We start from the raw sequence: 21,353 nt of genomic DNA, 5'->3' as shown, positions 1-21,353 counted from the left end.
GTCACAATTTTGGGTGGGCCTGAGTCCAAAGTGGGTGCTCTCACTGTTAGGCTACTGTTATGTCTCTGCCTCAGTGGCATGCTCTCATTCATCTCGCCCCCTGGTGGTTCAGAACCGTCCTGAGTTTCTGACAACTCAATCCTGTCGCATTATGGGACCTGGATTTTGATGGGTAGAATAAAGGACTACATGAAATTGGGATGTAAGTCCAAAAACAGACCTGGCCAAAAAGTCTCCCTCCTGGAACTGGGTAACTTGACAGCTCTGGTGCAGTGGTCTACTGGGCAAGTCATTTTCACCCTCCATCAGGGCCGGACCCAACCTATGGACCAATTGAGGCACTGGCCCAGGGCACTAATGATAAAGGACACCAAAATCCTGGTCTAGCATCTCTCCTTCCTTCTTCCTGTCCCTCTGCCTGCAGTTCAGTATCCACAGGGTAGGAGGGAGGGAAGAGGGAAGCAGAGATGCTGGACTCTGATTTTGACTCTCATTGTCATCAGTGGGGGGGGGGGGGGAGGGGGAAGAGAGTGGAAGGAAAGATACCGGATTGCGGGCGGGGGTGGGGGTGCCGATACAAAAGTTGACTCAGGGCACCACACTCCCTTGAGCCAGTCCCTGCCCTCCATTGCCTCTTGTGGAAAATCAAAAATGCCAAGAGTGAACTGCCCCAGAGAGAGATTTACATGCCTGTGTCTGGGGTATAAATTCTTTAACACTTTATGTGAGAAAAAAGTTTCATAAGTAGAAGAAAATGATATTTATCTTACATTGGTGCTTCTGAAAGGCCTACAGACAGAGTGGAGGCCATATTGGGTCCGTTTTTAGAGGAGTTCGCCTAGATAACTTCACATTTAGCCAGGTAAATTCTGCAAGCTGGAAACTTCCCTTCCCTTGGTATTCACACACGCACAAGTACATTTGTACTTCTCCACTCCAGCCCCAATTTTCAAAGGGAAACTGTTTATATGAGACTGTCCCCACTGGAGACACAGAAACATACATACATGCATGGTCACTCTTCAGACATGTGCACACAAATGCATGCATGCAGTCTCTCTCTCTCTCTCTCTCTCTCTCTCTCTCTCTCTCTCTCTCTCTCTCTCTCTCACTTTCTCTCTCTCTGTCTCTCTTCAGTCACACACACACAGAGCACAGGGTCTTGTCACTTTTTAGAAAGAGACACACACGCAGTAAAGCCAAGTCACTTGAGCCTCCTCATGTTCACAAATGAGCCCCGTATTTGGAGATCACTGATAGAAAAAGCTGCCTGTGTGGCCTCTAGAGAAAATCTACCCAAATTTGTCCAGATGAACCCCAGAGTCAGTTGAGCTTTCAGGATATCCAAGTTGAATATTCATGAGAAGTTTGCAATGCATTCAAGACAGGGGCGTAGCTACATGGGGCCACGAGGGCCTGGGCCCTCGTAGATTTGGCCCTGGACCCCCCTGCCGACAACCCTCTTGACCTGCTCTCCCACCGCCAACCCTCCCCTGCCATCGCCATCGGCTACCTTTGCTGGCAGGGGACCCCAACCCCCACCAGCCGAGGTCCTCTCCTTCCAGTGCAAGGCTTCATTCTGTTTCTGTGAGTCTGATGTCCTGCACGTACAACGTGCAAGACGTCAAACTCAAAAACAGAACTAAGGAAGAAGAGGACCTCAGCTGGCGGGGGTTGGGGTCCCCCGCCAGCAAAGGTAGGCGATGGTGGGGGAGGGTCATCGGCGGGAGGGGGTTCGAGAGGGTCATCGGGAGGGGGGGTCAAGGTTGCTGGTGGTGGTGGCGGCGGCGGCGAGGGGGGTGTCGGCAATGGCAGGGGGGGCTAAAATGTGCCCCTTCACGTCGGGCTCTGGACCCCCCTCCCGGCGAAGTCTGGCTATGCCCCTGAAAAGAACCAGTAGATAGAAGTGGGTTTTTTTTTGTGCATAATTATTATTGAAAACCCAACTAGCTGCAGGCTCGCTAGGGTAGATTTGGACAACTCTTCAGTCTAGGGCTGGAATTTTTGTTCAGAATCTAAGCAAAAAAACAAACAAAAAAACACTCACACACATATTTCCTTTGTTAAGACCCTTCTTCTCTGGTCTTTTTCTACTCCCTGTCAGATGCATTTCCCAGCAAGACACTTTTTCAAATGCTCCGCTTCTCCTGCTATTCGAAAAGCTGCTTAAAACTCTGCAAACAATTATAATCTTTCTAATAATACGACAATCCTGCGCGTTCACCAAAAATAATTGCACTCAGCAAGCAAGGTTTTGGAAGGATTTTTATCTAATTAAGTAACAGCTGTGGAGCAAAGCATTTATGCAAATTAGCCAATATAGGTCTACAAATATAAGACCAAAAGATTGACTTGCAAAGTCCATATACGTCAAGATATGCGACAATGTAAGCAAAAGCATTATGGTGAGAATACATTAGAAATGGAAAGATTTTAGGCAGGATTACATAGAAAGAGAAAAACAGAGGAAAATGTAGGCAGATAAAGACCATCAGGCTTATTTTCAAAATGAGAAGGACGCCCATCTTTTGACACAAATCAGGAGATGGGTGTCCTTCTCCCAGGGTTACACAAATCAGCATAATCGAAAGCCGATTTTGGGCGTCCTCAACTGCTTTCCATCGCAGGGACGATCAGAGTTCACGGCAGCGTGTCGGAGGCGTAGCGAAGGTGGGTCTTGGGTGTCCTCGCCCCATAATCGAAAAAAGGCCGTCCCTGATGAGCTCTTGGACGACTTTACTTGGTCCTTTTTTTCTTATGACCAAGCCATGAAAAGGTGCCCGAACTGACCAGATGACCACAGGAGGGAAGCGGGGATGACCTCCACTTACTCCCCCAGTGGTCACTAACCCCCTCCCACCCTCAAAAAAAATTTTTTAATATTTTTTGCCAGCCTCAAATGTCATACTCAGGTCCCTGGAGCAGTTTTAGTGGGTGCAGTGCACTTCAGACAGGCGGACCCAAGCCCACCCCCCCCCCCACCTGTTACACTTGTGGTGGTAAATGTGAGCCCTCCAAAACCCACCACAAACCCACTGTACCCACATCTAGGTGCTCCCCTTCACCTATAAGGGCTATGGTAGTGGTGTACAGTTGTGGGTAGTGGGTTTTGGGGGGGCTCAGCACACACGGTAAGGAAGCTATGCACCTGGGAGCAATTTCTGAAGTTCACTGCAGTGCCCCCTAGGGTGCCTGGTTGGTGTCCTGGCATGTCAGGGGGACCAGTGCACTACGAATGCTGGCTCTTCCCACAACCAAAGGGCTTGGATTTGGTCGTTTCTGAGATGGACGTCCTCAGTTTCCATTATCGCCGAAAATCAGAAACTGCCAAGTCTAGGGACGACCATCTCTAAGGACGACCTAAATTTCCATATTTGGGTGTCTCCAACTGTATTATCGAAACGAAAGATGGACGTCCATCTTGATTTTAATAATACGGGTTTCCCTATCCCTTCACGGGGACGTCCTGCGAGGACGTCCTCAGAAAAACTTGGGTGTCCCTTTCAATTATGCCCCTCCATGTCATCTACTCTCCCTATCACTCCCTTAGAGATCCTATGGACTTGTCCCAAGCTGTCTTGAATTCAGATATCGTTTTCATCTCCACCACTTTCACCGGGAGGCCCTTCCACAAATTCGCCACCTTTTCCGTGAAGTATTTCCTCAGGTTGCTTCTGAGTCTACCCCTTTCATCTTCATCCTATGCCCCCTTGTTCCAGAGCTTCCTTTCAATTGAAAGAGACTCACCTCCTGTGCATTTATGGCACATAGGTATTTAAATATCTCTATCACATCTCCCTTCTCCTGCCTTTCTTCCAAAGTAGGAAAGATGGAAAATGTACAAAGCAGATCGTTAAGAACGTAATTTATTAATACAACTCAAAAAATTACACATAAATACATATATAAAAATTACATATATAAAGAATAAAAGTATACATATTGAGATCTTTAAGTCTATCCCCATACGCTTTATGACAAAGACCACTGACCATTTTAGTAGGCCGCCCTTTGGACCGACTCCATCCTGTTTATATCGTTTTGAAGGTGAGGTCTCCAGAATTGTACACAATATTCTAAAAGAGGTCTCACCAGAGTCTTATACAGGGACAGTGGCGTAGGAAGGGGGGGCGGTGGGGCGGTCCGCCCCTGGTGCACGCCGCTGGAGGGGTGTCGGCTCTGCTGGTTCCCTGCTCGCTCTGCCCCGGAACAGGTTACTTCCTGTTCCGGGGCAGAGAGAGCAGGGAACCAGCGGAGCCGACTGCAGCTCCCAGCAACGTGCAGTCGGGGCGGATCGGCCCTACCACCCGTCCCTCACTGCTTTGCGATGTAAGTACGTGCTCCGGGAGGGGGTGCGCTCCAGAGGGGGGAGGGTGCACTGTGCTGCACCTGTGGGGGGGGGGTGCGCAGCGGCGACCCGCCCCGGGTGTCAGCTGCCCTCGCTACGGCACTGTACAGGGGCATCATCATCTCCTTTTTCCTACTCCCCATTCCTCTCCCTATGCACCCAAGCATCCTTCTAGCTTTCACTGTCACCTTTTCTACCTGTTTGACCACCTTAAGGTCATCACATATGATCACACTCAAGTCCGGCTCATCTTTCGGGCAAAAAAGTTCTTCACCCCCTAAACTGTACCATTCCCTCGGGGTTTTGCAGCCCAAATGCATGGCCCTGCATTTTTTTAGCATGAAATCTTAGCTGCCAAATTCCAGATCATTCCTCTAGCTTCACTAAGTCCTTTCTCATGTTATCCATACCATCAGAGGTGTCCATCCTATTGCAGATTTTGGTATCATCCACAAAGAGGCGAACCTTACCAGCCAATGATTGAAAAAGGCCGGAAGGAGTGAAGCACAGTCACTGCTCCTGAGAAAGAATTTGTCCAGCAGTGACTGGGGCTCGTTTTCCTCTGATTCAATGGATTCCTGAATGATAGGTTTAACCTTTCCACTATTGATAATATCAGAAGTGGGGGAGATGAAAACAATAACGGAATTCAAAAATGCGTGGGATAAACAAAAAGGAATCCTGTTTGGAAGGAATGGATCCTCAGAAGCTTAGCAGAGATTGGGTGGCAGAGCCAGTGGTGGGAGGCGGGGCTAGTGGTTGGGAGGCGGGGCTAGTGCTGGGCAGACTTCTACGGTCTGTGCCCTGAAAATGACAGATAGAAATCAAGGTCAGGTATACACATAAAGTAGCACATATGAGTTTATCTTGTTGGGCAGACTGGATGGACCATACAGGTCTTTCTCTGCCGTCATCTACTATGTTACTCACGTTACTATGTAAGTCTGCTCTTATATTAAGCCATATCATCCAGTAGCCAGTGGACCCAGAGGATTACCTTCACTTTCTCCATTTTTAAGTACCAATTGTTCCGAGAGCTTCTAATAAACTGGAGTCCAGCATCTCTCCGAATTGGAGCAGGGCCGTGCCAAGGGTCTGTGGCGCTCCCCTGCAGGAGATCAGTTGGCGTCCCCCCCCTCCCGCAGACGAACAGTTGGCGCGCATGCGCACCCCCCCTCCCCTCCCCCCCATGAAAATGATCGCTGCCCTCCCACTCCCATGTCCCAACTGCCCAGCCTCTTCTCCCCCCCCCAAGATCCCTTTTAAATTTACCTCCGTCCGGCAGCGAAGGCACGCCGCAGCATCAGTGAAGGAGGCAGCGCTCCCGACATCTCTACTAGCCTTCCCTTCGCTCAATGTCCCGCCTTCTTCTGACGTCAGAAGAAGGCGGAACACTGAGCGAAGGGAAGACTAGTAGAGACGTCGGGAGTGCCGCCTCCTTCACTGACGCTGCGGCGCGCCTTCAGTGCCGGATGGAGGTAAATTTCAAAGGGATCTTGTTGGGGGGGAGAAGAGGGCGGGCAGTTGGGATGCGGGAGGGCGAGGTAAGCATGGCGCAGCAGGGCGCTCACCTGCCGTGCTTATGTCGCTTACCGTGTTGGCACGGCCCTGAATTGGAGCCTAATTTATACAATACTTATTAAACGAGATGCCAGCGAGACACAGGGGAACAGCGCCGTGTGCTGATTCAGCCGTGTGCTGAATGTGAGCGAGTCTGTTACTTTAAACAAAGTCCGGTCAGTTCTTCTTTCTTAACTGAGGAAAATATCTGCAACCAGAGCTTGATGGAAAGAGTCTTTCTGTGCAATGGATTATTAAGAGAATGCAGTCAAATGTTTTAAATACGATTGAGTCATTGTGAGCTTTCTGAAGGTCTTTAAGGGAGAAAAAGCATGCATTATGGAATTAAGTTAGTGGAACTTTGCTGAACAATGTTAATTGTAAGTCTGGCTCCATTGTCTGGCACCCAGAACTGTAATTCCAGATCAGTTCCTCTGTTGCAAACCAGTTATCAAAGGGCGTCAAATACCAATCAACCGTTCAGACCCTAGAATGACAGCTGGGTGCAAGGTAGATTTATTTGCCGAAGGCATTTCTTTCCCAGAGACTGAGCTAAGACCTCACAATTTCAGACAGGCCACCCTGACCACTGTAAGTTCCTTCATACCCCACCCGTTAACCCCCCCCCCCCCCCAGTACAGTCAAATTCCCAACTCCTGAGCATTCTCTACACTGTACAGCAGGGGCATAGCCAGTACTCCAATTATTGTGGGGGGGGGGCCAAGGGTAGACTAGGGATGCGGCGCATTCCCTCCTCCACCCCACCCCACCCCCGCATGTGTGTTAAAAATGCCTTTGCTGGGGGGCGATGCCGAAGCCCTGCCAGCCAAGGAAATCCAGTGCCCTAGCCACTCCCCTCCTCCTTGTGCTGCTGCTGCAATGCGGAAGTCAGCGGCGTGCCTCCAACCGCCGATTCCGAGACTCTCTGAGCATGTGCAAACTGAGCATGTGCAAGAAGTCCCAGCGTCGACGCCGCTGACTTCCGCATTATAGTAGCAGTACAAGGAGGAGGGGAGCAGCTCAGACGCTGAATTTCTTTGGCTGGCGGGGCGTCAGCATCCCTGCCAGCCATTTAACATGGGGGCTGCAGGTTTGGAGGGGCCTGATCCCAAAGTGGGGGACGCAGACCCCCCCCCCCCTTCCCCGCCATGGCTATGCCACTGCTATAGAGTCAAACACACACACACAAAATCAATGAATAGGCCAGGTTTTTTTTGTTTTGTTTCCAAAGTTCAGCTGGAACCAGAATGGGCATGGTTTTTTTTTTCCTTACAAAAGCCTTGAATATTGAGTAGAATCAATGTGGTTTTGATGATTAGCAAACCGCACGTAAGCATGAAATGGTGCAGACAGGAGGAATTAAATGTGAGCATTATTAGTTGGTAAGATACCCTTAGACAACTTACTAGACTGAAGGAAGGTCATTTCTAAATGCCTTTACTCAACTAGCTTTAAAAGAATTTAAGGCCTCTTTGTGTGGTGAAGGGAGAGAGACACAAGCAGATTAACCATGAAGCAATGCTAAAGGTTCACAGCATTTAATGCGGTTTACCTGTTAATCACACAGCTTCAGAAGAAATATTTGGAAGAGGTGTTCCTCTGCTTACAATGAAACAACCTGGGCTTTGGCAATCCCTTGAGTACTGGGTTTGGCATGGCAGAGTGGGACCTAAACTTATTGCTTTCATCGGTCCCACGAGTGGAGGAGTAGCCCAGTGGTTAGTGCAGCAGACTTTGATCCTGGGAAACTGGATTCAATTCCCACAGCAGCAACTTGTGACTCTGGGCAAGTTACCCAACCCTCCATTGCCCCAGATTAAAAAATAATAATAATAATAATAATAATAATAATTACCTGCCTATACTGGCCTAGTGGTTAGGGTGGTGGACTTTGGTCCTGAGGAACTGAGTTCGATTCCCGGCACAGGCAGCTCCTTGTGACTCTGGGCAAGTCACTTAACCCTCCATTGCCCCATGTAAGCCGCATTGAGCCTGCCATGAGTGGGAAAGCGCAGGGTACAAATGGTAATAAAAATAAAATAGATACTTTTGGAGATTCTACATGGAATGTTGCTACTATTGGAGATTCTACATGGAATGTTGCTACTATTGGAGATTCTACATTGGATTACTATTGGAGATTCTACATGGAATGTTGCTATTCCACTAGCAACATTCCATGTAGAAGGCTGCGCAGGCTTCTGTTTCTGTGAGTCTGACGCCCTGCACGTACGTGCAGGACGTCAGACTCGCAGAAGCAGAAGCCTGCGCGGCCACATTGGTGATCTGCAACGGCCGACTTCTAGTGGAATAGCAACATTCCATGTAGAATCTCAAAGAGTAGCAACAGTGGAGGAGTGGCCTAGTGGTTAGGGTGGTGGACTTTGGTCCTGAGGGGTGGCCTAGTGGTTAGGGTGGTGGACTTTGGTCCTGGGGAACTGAGTTCAATTCCCACTTCAGGCACAGGCAGCTCCTTGTGACTCTGCGCAAGTCACTTAACCCTCCATTGCCCCATGTAAGCCGCATTGAGCCTGCCATGAGTGGGAAAGCGCGGGGTACAAATGTAACAAAAATAAATAAACCACTTTGAATGTAGTTGCAAAACCCACAGAAAGGCTATAGTATATTAAGTCCCATTTCCCTTTCCCATAGACTTAGCAGTCAGTTGCAAAATCATGTCTTGAGTGATCCATCCCCATAATGCTTCACTCAAATAGAATTGATTTTACATGAAAAAAAAAAAGGCCGGGGCTTACCAGAAACAGGCATAAACCAAGATGCTCACTCTGCTTCTATTGGCTGGTTCCTGGAGTAACTTCAATTTAAAAGGCTTTTGGTAATTATATTTAACCAGTACTATTTTCACCAGAGAAAGTTCTGACCAGTTACAGGATTTGCCACTGAAAGCTGAAAAGCTCGATTATAATTGTCTCTTAATTTAGACAGGTAGTTAACTGAAGCAGTGGCGATCCTAGGTCAGCTGCCACCCGGGGCGCATCGCCACTATGCACCCGCCTCCCGGGTGCAACGGCGTCTGTCCCCCCAAGGTGCAGCATGACACCCCCCCCCCCCCCCGGCGCAATGATACCCCCTCCCTGGCGCATCAAGCCCCCCCCCCCCCCCGGGTGCATTCTTGGCTGCTGGAGGGTGCAGACAGCAGTCGCGCGCCTGTCGGCTCCACTGGCTCCCTGCTCCCTCTGCCCCAGAACAGGAAGTAACCTGTTCCGGGGCAGAGGGAGCAGGGAACCAGCGGAGCAGACAGGCGCGCGGATGCTCTCTGCACCCTCCAGCAGCATGCACCCGGGGCGGACTGCCCCCACCGCCCAACCCTTCCTATGCCACTGAACTGAAGGCCTTGTGGGTCCATTTACTAAGCAGCGCTGAAAGGTGAACTGCGCTATGACTAGCGCGTGGAGAAACCCACGCGCTAAGGCCAATTTTAGTACAACTGTAAAATGGCCGATTTTTCATTTCCTCAATTGATGGCCACTCATGAATTTCCCAATTAGTGCATGGCCATTAGCTCGTGAGCCCTGACAGACACGTATTTAGCAAGCGGAAAGGGCTCATATGCTAACCATATGCTAATTGGTAGGCACGCGGCAATGTAGCTGCACTAACCAATTATTATTATTATTAGTTACATTTGTATCCCACATTTTCCCACCTTTTGCAGGCTCAATGTGGCTTACATATAACTGTTAATGGCGTTACCGATGACAGTCTGAACAAATACATGGTATGAATGAATACAAAGTGATATTGTGGTAGAATGAGGTACATGTATGGTAGGTACAATTGGGGGGAACTTAGGGAAGAAAGGGGGGAAGAAGAGTCAGGTAATGTTCGTTCTGGTCTTTGGTTGCATTGTGTCGCAAGTGAACAGGTATTTTTAGGTGGGTCGATGGGGTATGCTCTTGTGAACAGTTCTGTCTTTACTGCTTTCCGAAAATGTAGGTGGTCGAGCGTACTTTTTACTGCTTTTGGCAATGCGTTCCATAGTTTTTGTTACATTTGTACCCCGCGCTTTCCCACTCATGGCATGCTCAATGCAGCTTACATGGGGCAATGGAGGGTTAAGTGACTTGCCCAGAGTCACAAGGAGCTGCCTGTGCCTGAAGTGGGAATTGAACTCAGTTCCCCAGGACCAAAGTCCACCACCCTAACCACTAGGCCACTCCTCCACTGTTGCTACTATTTGAGATTCTACATGGAATGTTGCTATTCCACTAGCAACATTCCATGTAGAAGTCGGCCCTTGCAGATCACCAATGTGGCCGCGCAGGCTTCTACATGGAATATTGTTAGTGGAATAGCAACATTCCATGTAGAATCTCCAATAGTAGCAACATTCCATGTAGAATCTCCAATAGTATCTATTTTATTTTTGTTACATTTGTACCCTGCGCTTTCCCACTCATGGCAGGCTCAATGCAGCTTACATGGGGCAATGGAGGGTTAAGTGACTTGCCCAGAGTCACAAGGAGCTGCCTGTGCCGGGAATCGAAACTCAGTTCCTTAGTTCCCTAGGACCAAAGTCCACCACCCTAACCACTAGGCCACTCCTAGGTAGGAAAAGCTGGTTGCATAGATGGATTTATATTTGAGTCCTTTGCTGCTTGGGTAGTGGAGGTTTAGGTATGATCATGCAGATTTTGTGGTGTTTCTGGTTGGCAGGTCGATGAGGTCTGTCATGTATCCCGGTGCCTCGCCGTGAATAATTTTATGAACAGTCGTGCAGATTTTGAAAGTGATACGTTCTTTGATTGGTAGCCAGTGCAGTTTTTCTCTGAGTGGTTTGGTGCTGCCAAAATGTGTTTTTCCAAATATAAGCCTGGCTGCTGTGTTTTGGGCGGTCTGAAGTTTCTTTATGATTTGATCCTAGCATCCCGCATAGATTCCATTACAGTAATCTGCGTGGCTTAGTACCGTGGACTGTACCAGGCTACAAAATATTTCCCTCGGGAAGAATGGTTTTATGCGTTTGAGTTTCCACATTGAGAGAGACATTTTGTTTATGATGGATTTCGCTTGGGTCTCTAGGGATAGGTTACGCCTACTGGGCATGCCTACTCTCTGCCGCCAAATGTTCCTCCAGTGCTAAAAAATAAAAAAGTAGAGTTTAAAAAGGGGTTGGACGGTTTCCTAAAGGACAAGTCCATAAACCGCTACTAAACGGACTTGGAAAAATCCAAAATTCCAGGAATAACATGTATAGAATGTTTGTACGTTTGGGAAGCTTGCCAGGTGCCCTTGGCCTGGATTGGCCGCTGTCGTGGACAGGATGCTGGGCTCGATGGCCCCTTGGTCTTTTCCCAGTGTGGCATTACTTATGTACTTATGTCCTCTACTTGGCTCACTTTTATTACATAGAGCAGTGGTTTAACCTATTGTGATGTCATAGTGGCTCATTCCACCAATAAGAGCCAACCTCATTAGTGATGTCACTATGGCTTCATTGTATAGAATGTTTGTACGTTTGGGAAGCTTGCCAGGTGCCCTTGGCCTGGATTGGCCGCTGTCGTGGACAGGATGCTGGGCTCGATGGACCCTTGGTCTTTTCCCAGTATGGCATTACTTATGTACTTATGTATTTTTTAGCAAGCAGGAAGCGTATGCAGATGCCAACGTTACTGTGGGATGCCTGAGCACGCCCCCACAGTAGTGCATTTTCATGAACGGCAAGCCCGTGTTAATGCTTAATGCCACTTAGTAAAAAGAGGGCTGAGAGGAGATATGATAGAGGTCTATAAAATACTGAGTGGAGTGGAACGGGTAGACGTGAATCGTTTGTTTGCTCTTTCCAAAAATACTAGGACTAGGGGGCACGCAATGAAGCTACAAAGTAGTAAATTTAAAACGAATTGGAGAAAATATTTCTTCACTCGACGTGTAATTAAACTCTGGAATTCATTGCCAGAGAATGTGGTAAAAGCAGTTAGCTTAGCGGGGTTTAGAAAAAGGTTTGGCTAGCTTCCTAAAAGAAAAGTCCATAAGCCATTATTAAAATGGACTTGGGGAAATCCACTGCTTATTTCTGGGATAAACAGCATAAATATAGTGCTCTGTTTTGGGATTTTGCCAGGTACTTGTGACCTGGATTGGCCACTGTTGGAAATAGAATACTGGGCTTGATGGACCTTCGATCTGTCCCAGTATGGCAACACTTATGTACTTATGACCCCCAAGAGTTGTTGCCAGTAATTTCATTAAGGTGCTGCATTTTCACATCCAAAACAACAATCCTAAGTGACTCAGAGAAAACAACCCTTAGCAGCAGACAGTCAGGGACCCATTCTGACTTTATGGATCTTTACTGACCCCTTCCCAAATTCAGCTGTCCTTCAGCAGATAGTGATGTGGAAGGTCTTCTCCTGCAGGGGTAGATCCACTCTGTGCCACCTTAAAGTTACTTTTCCATGATCAAGACTGGACCAGAAATGTAGCAAGGTTGTGACACCAGGGGGAGTGAAGAGACACGCGCACGCACTGCATAGGTGTGACGGACAACCTGAAAAATAGGTGCCAGCACCGTTGGAAGTCCGTTTGGGGGAGCAATTGCTCCCCTGGTGCCCCACCTAGCTACGCCTCTGGACTGGACCTCATATACTCCCTTGCACACTCACATCCCTCTTCCATGTTTTCTATATCTGCAGATATATAGGTAATCAATAGAAATAAAACATGGAAAAGAAAATAAGATGATACCTTTTTTATTGGACATAACTTAATACATTTCTTGATTAGCTTTCGAAGGTTGCCCTTCTTCGTCAGATCGGAAAATAAGCAAATGTTGGTAGATGACTGTTTATGTTGCTGCTATTGGAGATTCTACATGGAATGTTGCTATTCCACTAGCAACATTCCATGTAGAAGGCTGCGCAGGCTTCTGTTTCTGTGAGTCTGACGTCCTGCACGTACGTGCAGGACGGCAGACTCACAGAAGCAGAAGCCTGCGCGGCCACATTGGTGATCTGCAAGGGCCGACTTCTACATGGAATGTTGCTAGTGGAATAGCAACATTCCATGTAGAATCTATAGAAATCAAACAAAATAAAACATGGAAAAGAAAATAAGATGATACCTTTTTTATTGGACATAACTTAATACATTTCTTGATTAGCTTTTGAAGGTTGCCCTTCTTCGTCAGATCGGAAATTAGCAAATGTTGGTAGATGACTGTATATATAAGTGAAACATCAAAACATTCCAGTGACAGTCTAACAGGATGGGGGTGGATAGGTGAGAGACAGGAGGAGGGACAGGTGAGATATGCATGGAGACAGGAGGGTAACAAAGCAGGACGATTTTCAAAGCAGTACAGTTTTATGATTTATAATAGACTAGAAAACCCAGATCTTTGTTAAGTCCTGTCTGGTGGGTGTCAAAATTCTGACTTCAAAGGTCTTACGTTCCTGTATTGTTTTAAAGTTCCCTTTTAAGATTCTTACCATGAAGTCACTAGTACAGTGTTCCGGTTTTGCAAAGTGCTGCCCCACAGGCGTGACATCCTTATCAGTACTGGCATTTCTCATATGGTGTCCGTGTAAATTAAATCTCTTCTTTAGCATCTGCCTGGTTTCTCCAATGTCATTGCATTTTTTTACACTGAATGACATTGTTCAGACAAAACAGCTTTTATGTGCTATGGGGTAGGTTATATATATGATGCATGAAAAATCTGTGCTGAAATGAAATACACCTAGGCATATCCGCTGAACTGTGCCTACATTTTATAGAATCAGCTTAACTTTCTGCTCAGTATATAGAATACGCTGAGGGCCTCGCTATGCGACCAAATTTGGTCGAGTCCATTTAGGCCATTTTACTTGCTGTAAATCCCGTCACCTAAAGTAGACGTAGAGCAGGTGTATTCTATAATAGCGTTTACAGGTTGTAGAAATGCTCATGCCCCGCCCATTGCCCCCTTTTCAACTATGGAATACACTTAGAAAGTTGTATGCGTAAATCACAATTAATGCTGATAATTGCTTGTTATCTTCCAATTAACAGTGCTGATTAGTTAGTTAACCAATGAAGTTACATGCATTGTTAGTACATAAGTACATAAGCACCACCATACTGGGAAAAGACCAAGGGTCCATCAAGCCCAGCATCCTGTCTGACAGCGGCCAATCCAGGCTTCAAGAACCCGGCAACCCCCCCCCCCCCAAAAAAAAAAGCAATACGTTCTTTGATTGGTAGCCAGTGTAGTTTTTCTCAGAGGGGTTTGGCGCTTTCGAATTGCGTTTTTCCAAATATAAGCCTGGCTGCTGTGTTTTGAGCGGTTTGAAGTTTCTTTAGGAGTTGTTCTTTGCATCCTGCATAAATTGCATTGCAGTAGTCTACATGGCTTAGTAGCATTGATTGTATCAAGTAGCGAAATGTTTCCCTCGGGAAGAATGGTTATAGAATACTCTTTGATTTCCACACAGAAATCAAGGCGCAATATATTTATTTATTTATTTTTATTTGTTACATTTGTATCCCCCATTTTCCCACCTTTTGCAGGCTCAATGTGGCTTTCACATAACTGTTAACGGTGTTAGCCGATCCCCCAATGTGTTATAGACACACTGAGGGATCGTAGAGAGGAAGAGTTATGCAATGTCTGTTTCTGGGTTTGGTTTCGTTGTGTTGCAAGGTTTAGGCATTTAGGTTGGGTCGAAGGGGTATGCCTTTTTGAACAGGTTGGTTTTTAGTGATTTCCGGAAGTTTAGATGGTCGTCCGTTGTTTTCACGGCTTTTGGTAGTGTGTTCCACAGTTGTGTGCTGATGTAGGAGAGGCTGGATGCTTAAGTTAATTTGTATTTGAGTCCTTTGCAGCTTGGGTGGTGGAGATTTAGATATGTTCGTGCTGATCTGATTGTTATTTCTTGTTGGTAGGTCTCTGAGGTCTGTCATGTAACCCGGGGCTTCTCCGTAGATAATTTTATGGACCAGGGTGCAGATTTTGAAAGCAATACGTTCTTTGATTGGTAGCCAGTGTAGTTTTTCTCGGAGGGGTTTGGCGCTTTCGAATCTCATTGTTCCAAATATAAGCCTGGCTGGCTGCTGTGTTTTGAGCTGTTTGAAGTTTCTTTATGAGTTGTTCTTTGCATCCTGCATAAATTGCATTGCAGTAGTCTACATGGCTTAGTACCATTGATTGTATCAAGTTGCGAAATGTTTCCCTCAGGAAGAATAGTTTCACACGTTTGAGTTTCCACATTGAGTGGAACATTTTCTTTGTAGTAGAGTGTAGTCTGGGGCAGAGGCGTATCTGGAGTTTGGCGGGAGAGGGGGCCAGAGTGAGGGGGCACATTTTAGCCCTCCTCAGCGCCGCCGACCCCCCCCCCCCCCCCCCCCGCCATTGCCAGACACCCCCCCCCCGCCGCCAACTTTGACCTCCCCTGCCAATAACCCTCTCCACCCCCCTCCCGCCGCCAACCCTCCCCCGCTGCCGTCGCCTACCTTTGCTGGCGGGGGACCCCAACCCCCGCAAGCCGAGGTCCTTCCATTGCAAAGCTAGCGGGGGACCCCAACCTCCACCAGCCGAGGTCCTTCCGTTGCAAAGCTGGGGGGGACCCCAGGACGTCAGACTCAGAACAGGAAGCTTTGCTGCAATGGAAAAGAGGACCTTGGCTGGTGGGGTTTGGGGTCCCCTGCCAGCAAAGATAGGCAGCGGCAGGTTGGCGGCAGGAGGGGGGTGGAGAGGGTCATCGGCAGGGGTGTCCAGGGCCAAATCTATGGGGGCCCAGGCCGCCCTGGCCCCACGCAGATACACCCCTGGTCTGGGGTGTTAGTAACACGGAGAATTTGAGGGTATGTAGTTATATGACACTTGAACACAGGACTCAAAGTAGTTTACATCAACGCAGTGCATTAGAGGTTCATGCCTGGCTGTGAATTTATAGCCCCTTTGTGGGAAATAATTATAGATCAGTTTTGGTTCTGCACCCTGCCTCCCTCCCCTCCCCCATCCAGAATTTTTGATTCTGAAGCCAAAAAAATGGGCCAGAATAATCTCAGGTAAGATGGTGTCTGATGGTGGCTGAAACCCGGAATGGGATACTAACCATTAGGTCGGCTGGTGATATGTAATGGAGATTTTTCTTTCGTTGAAAGGTAATTTTAAAACAATACAGGAACGTAAGACCTTTGAAATAAGAATGATTGAATATTTTAACACCCAACAGACAGGACTTAAGACTTAAAAACAATCTGGGGTTCGTAGCCCATTATAAACCATAAAGCTGTATTTCTCTGTTGATCACCCCACCCCTCACCTATCCACACCCATCCTGTTAGAATATCAATGATATGCTTTGATGTCCCCATGCATACCTCCGACCCACCCCCATCCCCCCACCCTGTCAGACTGTCATAGTAATGCTTGAATGTTTTCACTTATATACACTGTCAGCTAGCACATTTGCTTATTTCCGATCTGAGGAAGAAGGGCAACCTTCGAAAGCTAATCAAGAAATGTATTAAGTTATGTCCAATAAAAAAGGTATCATCTTATTTTCTTTTCCATGTTTTATTTTATTTGATTTCTATAGATTCTACATGGAATTTTGCTATTCCACTAGCAACATTCCATGTAGAAGTCGGCCCTTGTAGATCACCAATGTGGCCGCGCAGGCTTCTGCTTCTGTGAGTCTGACGTCCTGCACATACGTGCAGGACGTCAGACTCACAGAAACAGAAGCCTGCGCAGCCTTGTACATGGAATGTTGCTACTGGAATAGCAACATTCCATGTAGAATCTCCAATAGTAGCAACATTCCATGTAGAATCTCCAATAGTATCTATTTTACTGTCATAGTAATGCTTGAATGTTTTCACTTATATACACTGTCAGCTAGCACATTTGCTTATTTCCGATCTGAGGAAGAAGGGCAACCTTCGAAAGCTAATCAAGAAATGTATTAAGTTTATGTCCAATAAAAAAGGTATCATCTTATTTTCTTTTCCATGTTTTATTTTGTTTGATTTCTATTGATAATCTTTAGAGAGGGGCTCAGAGCCCTGTTACTGGGTCCTCCTGCATTTTAAGTCTGAGATGTGGGGATCTTTTTTTTTTTCTGTCAGGAAATAAAAACATATGAGGAAGGCCCTGTGGAACGCATCTGAATCGGGGCGGGTGCGAAAACTCTGTCAGAGAATGTCATTTTGGAAACTGCGAAGAAAATTAAAACGGATAAAGTGCTGAGAGGAGCGACTCCGCCCTCTCTGACAGGTTTTTGGAAAGAGTCAGTAGCAGGGAAATTAAAACAGAGGCGGAGAGAAAGACGTGAAAAAGTTACACGTCCACCGCCGACACCGCAACAAAATTGCAAAGTATCTCAGGCGCTTAAACAAAAAAAAAAAGCACACTTTTCTTTCAAAAGGGGGAATGGAAGAGGGGTGTGAGGCTTCCCACTCACGGACTCTCTATCTCCCCCACAGGGAAACGCATATCTTTCTTTTTCCACAAAGCAGAGCGGGGGGAGGGAGGGGGACATTTCTCCAATCCACAGTTCGTGCTCCCCGGCCGCTGAGTCCAGGTGTCCCGCTGGTGCGACAAGGGACCGAACTCTGGCTTCACACGAGCCGAACCCAGGTTCCTCCGCATCTCGACCGAAATCTTCAGCACCGACGCCTCTCATGCTTTTGTGATGGCCGCTTGCTTCCCACGGACAGGAGGAGGTTTAATTACTGAGTTACTGTGAGCCCCCCCCCCCCCTCCCCTTTTAAAACCTGTTTCTGGGAGGAGTACCTGGAGGGGATCCCCGGGGAGGTGTTTTTTTCCCGCAGTTCCCTCCCCCGCCCTGCTGCTTCCCAGCCTGCAGATCGGCGCTCCAGGCAGTGTAGGCTCCTCTCCAGCTGCAGATCCCGGGCCGGGGCATGGGCTGAGAACACCCCACCACCGCCACCACCACCCCCCTTCGGCATGGGGAGGCTCCGGAGGGACCGGCTGCTGCCGCTGCTGCTGCTCTGTTCGCTGCTCGCTGCCGATCTGTACTTCCACGTCTGGCCCGAGGTGCGGCGGCGCGGGGGGCTGCTGCTACTGCTGACCGGCCGGCCACTGCCTCCCTCCTCCTGCCCCTGCACCTCACACCCCTCGCCCGTCCCGCACAACGTGTCCCGGCCGGCACCCTCCAAGTTACGGGAGCTCTTTCTGCATCCGCTGCACCTCGGCGCCCCGCAGCCGCTCCCGGACACCGAGGATCACCTACTGAGTGGGTCCAAAGCCATCCGCAGCTACCGCAGGCAGGTCAGCCGCTGGAACAGGTGGGTGGTCCTCCTCCCTCCTCCTCCTCCTCCTCGCTTCCCCTACTTCCTTGCATCTTTTTGCGCGCCTAAAATACCCGCGCTATTCCTTTAGTTCAGTCTTGACTGTCTACATCTTTCACAGCACCACATTTTCAGAAGAGGGACATCTGGGGGGGGGGGGGGGGTAGAGATTGTGTTTATGCCTTTTTCAGTGGTGGCTCAGAGCGACTTGCTTTCATCTTAAGTTTGTGCTTCAGGCAACGGAGGGTTAAGATATAGAACGAAGTACAACATAAATGTATCAAGCCCAAAAGGTGTTTTAAAGCGCCTTGTTCTTATAAAACCTAGACAGAAACAACTCTGGCTTGAAGTTCTCGGCAATTCTTTTCTCACTTATTTCTGCTTTTTCACTGTTTACTTATATTCAGGTCCGGTTCTGATAGGGATCGAGCAGCATCAGTCCACATTTAATGCTCGACGCTGAGCGAAAAAGATTGTCTGAGGTCTGGGACTTTTACGGTCTCCCCCAGAACGAGATTTTAAAACCAGGAGGGGCTGAAGAATTTTTTTTAATTCTCAACTGGTTATCAGAAAATTGACAGAAATAATTTGCAGGTATTCCTGGGTCCCAGGAGAGAGGAGGGCATTTCAGACTAGATTCTATATATCACGCCTAGAATACGCCTAGGCATATTCTATTAAGTACTTTATAGAATAAGCCTGTTTCCACGCAGTTTCTAGAATATGCCGAGCGCCTGTCCGCGCGACTAAATTTAGTCAGGGACAGTTATGCCAAGTAAAACCTGCTGTAAATGCTGATGCGTAAATTACGCACGAACTGGGTGTATTCTATAACCATGTGGATCAGTGACGATCCTAGGTCAGCTGCCACCCGGGACGGATCGCTGATGTGCACCCCCCCGGGTACAGCATGACCCCCCCCCCCCCGGGTGCACACCGCTGGAGGGGTGCAGAGAGCAGCCACGCACCTGTCGGCTCTGCTAGCTCCCTGCTCCCTCTGCCCCGGAACAGGAAGTAACCTGTTCCGGGGCAGAGGGAGCAGGGAACCAGCGGAGCTGACAGGCATGCAGCTGCTCTCTGCACTCCCCCAGCAGCGTGCACCCGGGGCGGACCGCCCCCACCACCCCGCCCTTGGTACGCCACTGCCAAAAACTAGTTTTGGTTCAATGTGGCTTACATTCAACAGTCAAAAAGGGTTACATTGTTATTAAACATTTATAATCAGATTGAGGCATTTGGTAACAGTGGTGATTACCCGTAAGATTTTTTTGAAAAGGATGTGTTAGTAGTTTTCTTCTGAGATGGGTATGGTTATTGAATAATTCTTTGTGACAGTCAGGGATTACAATCATTTGGTAACATCTGGTTGCTGTGTTAATGCACCTGAATGTAATTCACCTTGAGCTACTACTGAAAAAAGTATGAACTAAATCATAGTAACATAGTAGATGACAGTACAAAAAGACCTGCACGGTCCATCCAGTCTGCCCAACAAGATAAACTCATATGTGCTAGTTTTTTGTGTATACCTTACCTTGATTTGTACCTGTCTTTTTCAGGGCACAGACCGTATAAGTCCGCCCAGTACTATCCCCCGCCTCCCAACCACCAGCCCCGCCTCCCACCACCGGCTCTGGCACAGACCGTATAAGTCTACCCAGCACTATCCCCGCCTCCCAACCACCAGCCCTGGCACAGACCGTATAAGTCTGCCCAGCACTAGCCCCGCCTCCCAACCGTCTCTGCCACCCATTCAAGGCTAAGCTCCTGAGGATCCCTTCCTTCTGAACAGGATTCCTTTATGTTTTATCCCACGCATGTTTGAATTCCGTTACCGTTTTCCTCTCCACCACCTCCCACAGGGCATTCCAAGCATCCACTACTCTCTCCGTGAAAAAATACTTCCTGACATTTTTCTTGAGTCTGCCCCCCTTCAATCTCATTTCATGTCCTCTCGTTCTACCGCCTTCCCATCTCCGGAAAAGGTTCATTTGCGGATTAATACCTTTCAAATATTTGAACGTCTGTATCATATCACCCTTGTTTCTCCTTTCCTCCAGGGTATACATGTCCAGGTCAGCAAGTCTCTCCTCATACGTCTTGTAAAGTAAATCCCATACCATCCTCGTAGCTTTTCTTTGCACCGCTTCAATTCTTTTTACATCCTTCGCAAGATACGGCCTCCAAAACTGAACACATTACTCCAGGTGGGGCCTCACCAACAACTTGTACAGGGGCATCAACACCGCTTTTCTTCTGCTGGTCACGCCTCTCCCTATACAGCCTAGCAACCTTCTAGCTACGGCCACTGCCTTGTCACACTGTTTCATCCTAATAAATTATTTATTTATTAGGATTAATTTACTGCTTTTTTGAAGGAATTCACTCAAGGCGGTGTACAATACGAATAAATCCAACATGAGAAATAGACAATTACAGCAGTAAAAATATTCAAATAACAATACAAAGTATGGCATAGTATACTACTTACAATGTCAACATAATATGTAATACAACATTTTAATTGACAGCATAGGGTATAAGCAAAGATGGACTCATATTTGGGAAAACGAAATACGAAAGTGCCAGACCCCTAAGAGAAAAACTACTCTGGCTCCCACTAAAAGAACGAATTGCGTTCAAGGTCTGCACCCTGGTCCACAAGATCATTCACGGGGAAGCCCCAACCTACATGTCAGACCTAATAGACTTGCCTACTAGGAACGCAAAAAGATCAGCATGCACATTCCTTAATCTCCGTTACCCTAACTGCAAAGGATTAAAATATAAATCCACATACGCGACCAGTTTCTCATACATCTGTACCCAGCTATGGAATGCACTACCGAAGACCATAAAAACAATGCAAGACCTAACCATCTTCCGAAGGCTACTGAAAACAGATCTGTTCAAGAAGGCATACCATAAACATCCATCTTAAATACTATATAATAAGACTATACACGACCTAGAGACAACCGAAACCTTATCACTTGACTGACTAACCTCTTTGCCATTAATGAACAAATACTATCACTACAATCCTTATGTCAAATATGGTCTCTCCATAGTCGATGACCTAATGTATGTTATAATCCAATTATCACCCAGGAACCTTCACGCAATACCATAATGTATTCTTCTTTTCCATGTATGTATGCACACGGTATATATATATACCATG

At 47.5% G+C, this 21,353-nt stretch overlaps 1 protein-coding gene across 6 annotated transcripts in view; it reads left to right on the top strand.

The window, feature by feature from the left end:
* The first annotated feature begins 17,386 nt into the window (after positions 1-17,386).
* Positions 17,387-21,353, top strand: part of FAM20A (FAM20A golgi associated secretory pathway pseudokinase) — an 82,252-nt gene continuing 78,285 nt past the window's right edge. The window contains exon 1 of one of the 6 annotated variants that reach the window (XM_030208496.1): positions 17,387-18,166. In XM_030208496.1, the coding sequence (XP_030064356.1) occupies positions 17,826-18,166 (341 nt within the window). In that variant the 5' untranslated portion in view covers positions 17,387-17,825. The remainder of the gene's footprint in view (positions 18,167-21,353) is intronic. The other 5 variants (XM_030208495.1, XM_030208494.1, XM_030208491.1 and 2 more) reach the window with 5 other exon arrangements.

The sequence above is a fragment of the Microcaecilia unicolor genome, chromosome 6 (assembly GCF_901765095.1).
Source record: "Microcaecilia unicolor chromosome 6, aMicUni1.1, whole genome shotgun sequence".
NCBI lineage: Eukaryota > Metazoa > Chordata > Amphibia > Gymnophiona > Siphonopidae > Microcaecilia > Microcaecilia unicolor.
The sequence above is the reverse complement of the archived record's forward strand: the minus strand, read 5'-3'. Positions and strand labels throughout refer to the sequence as shown.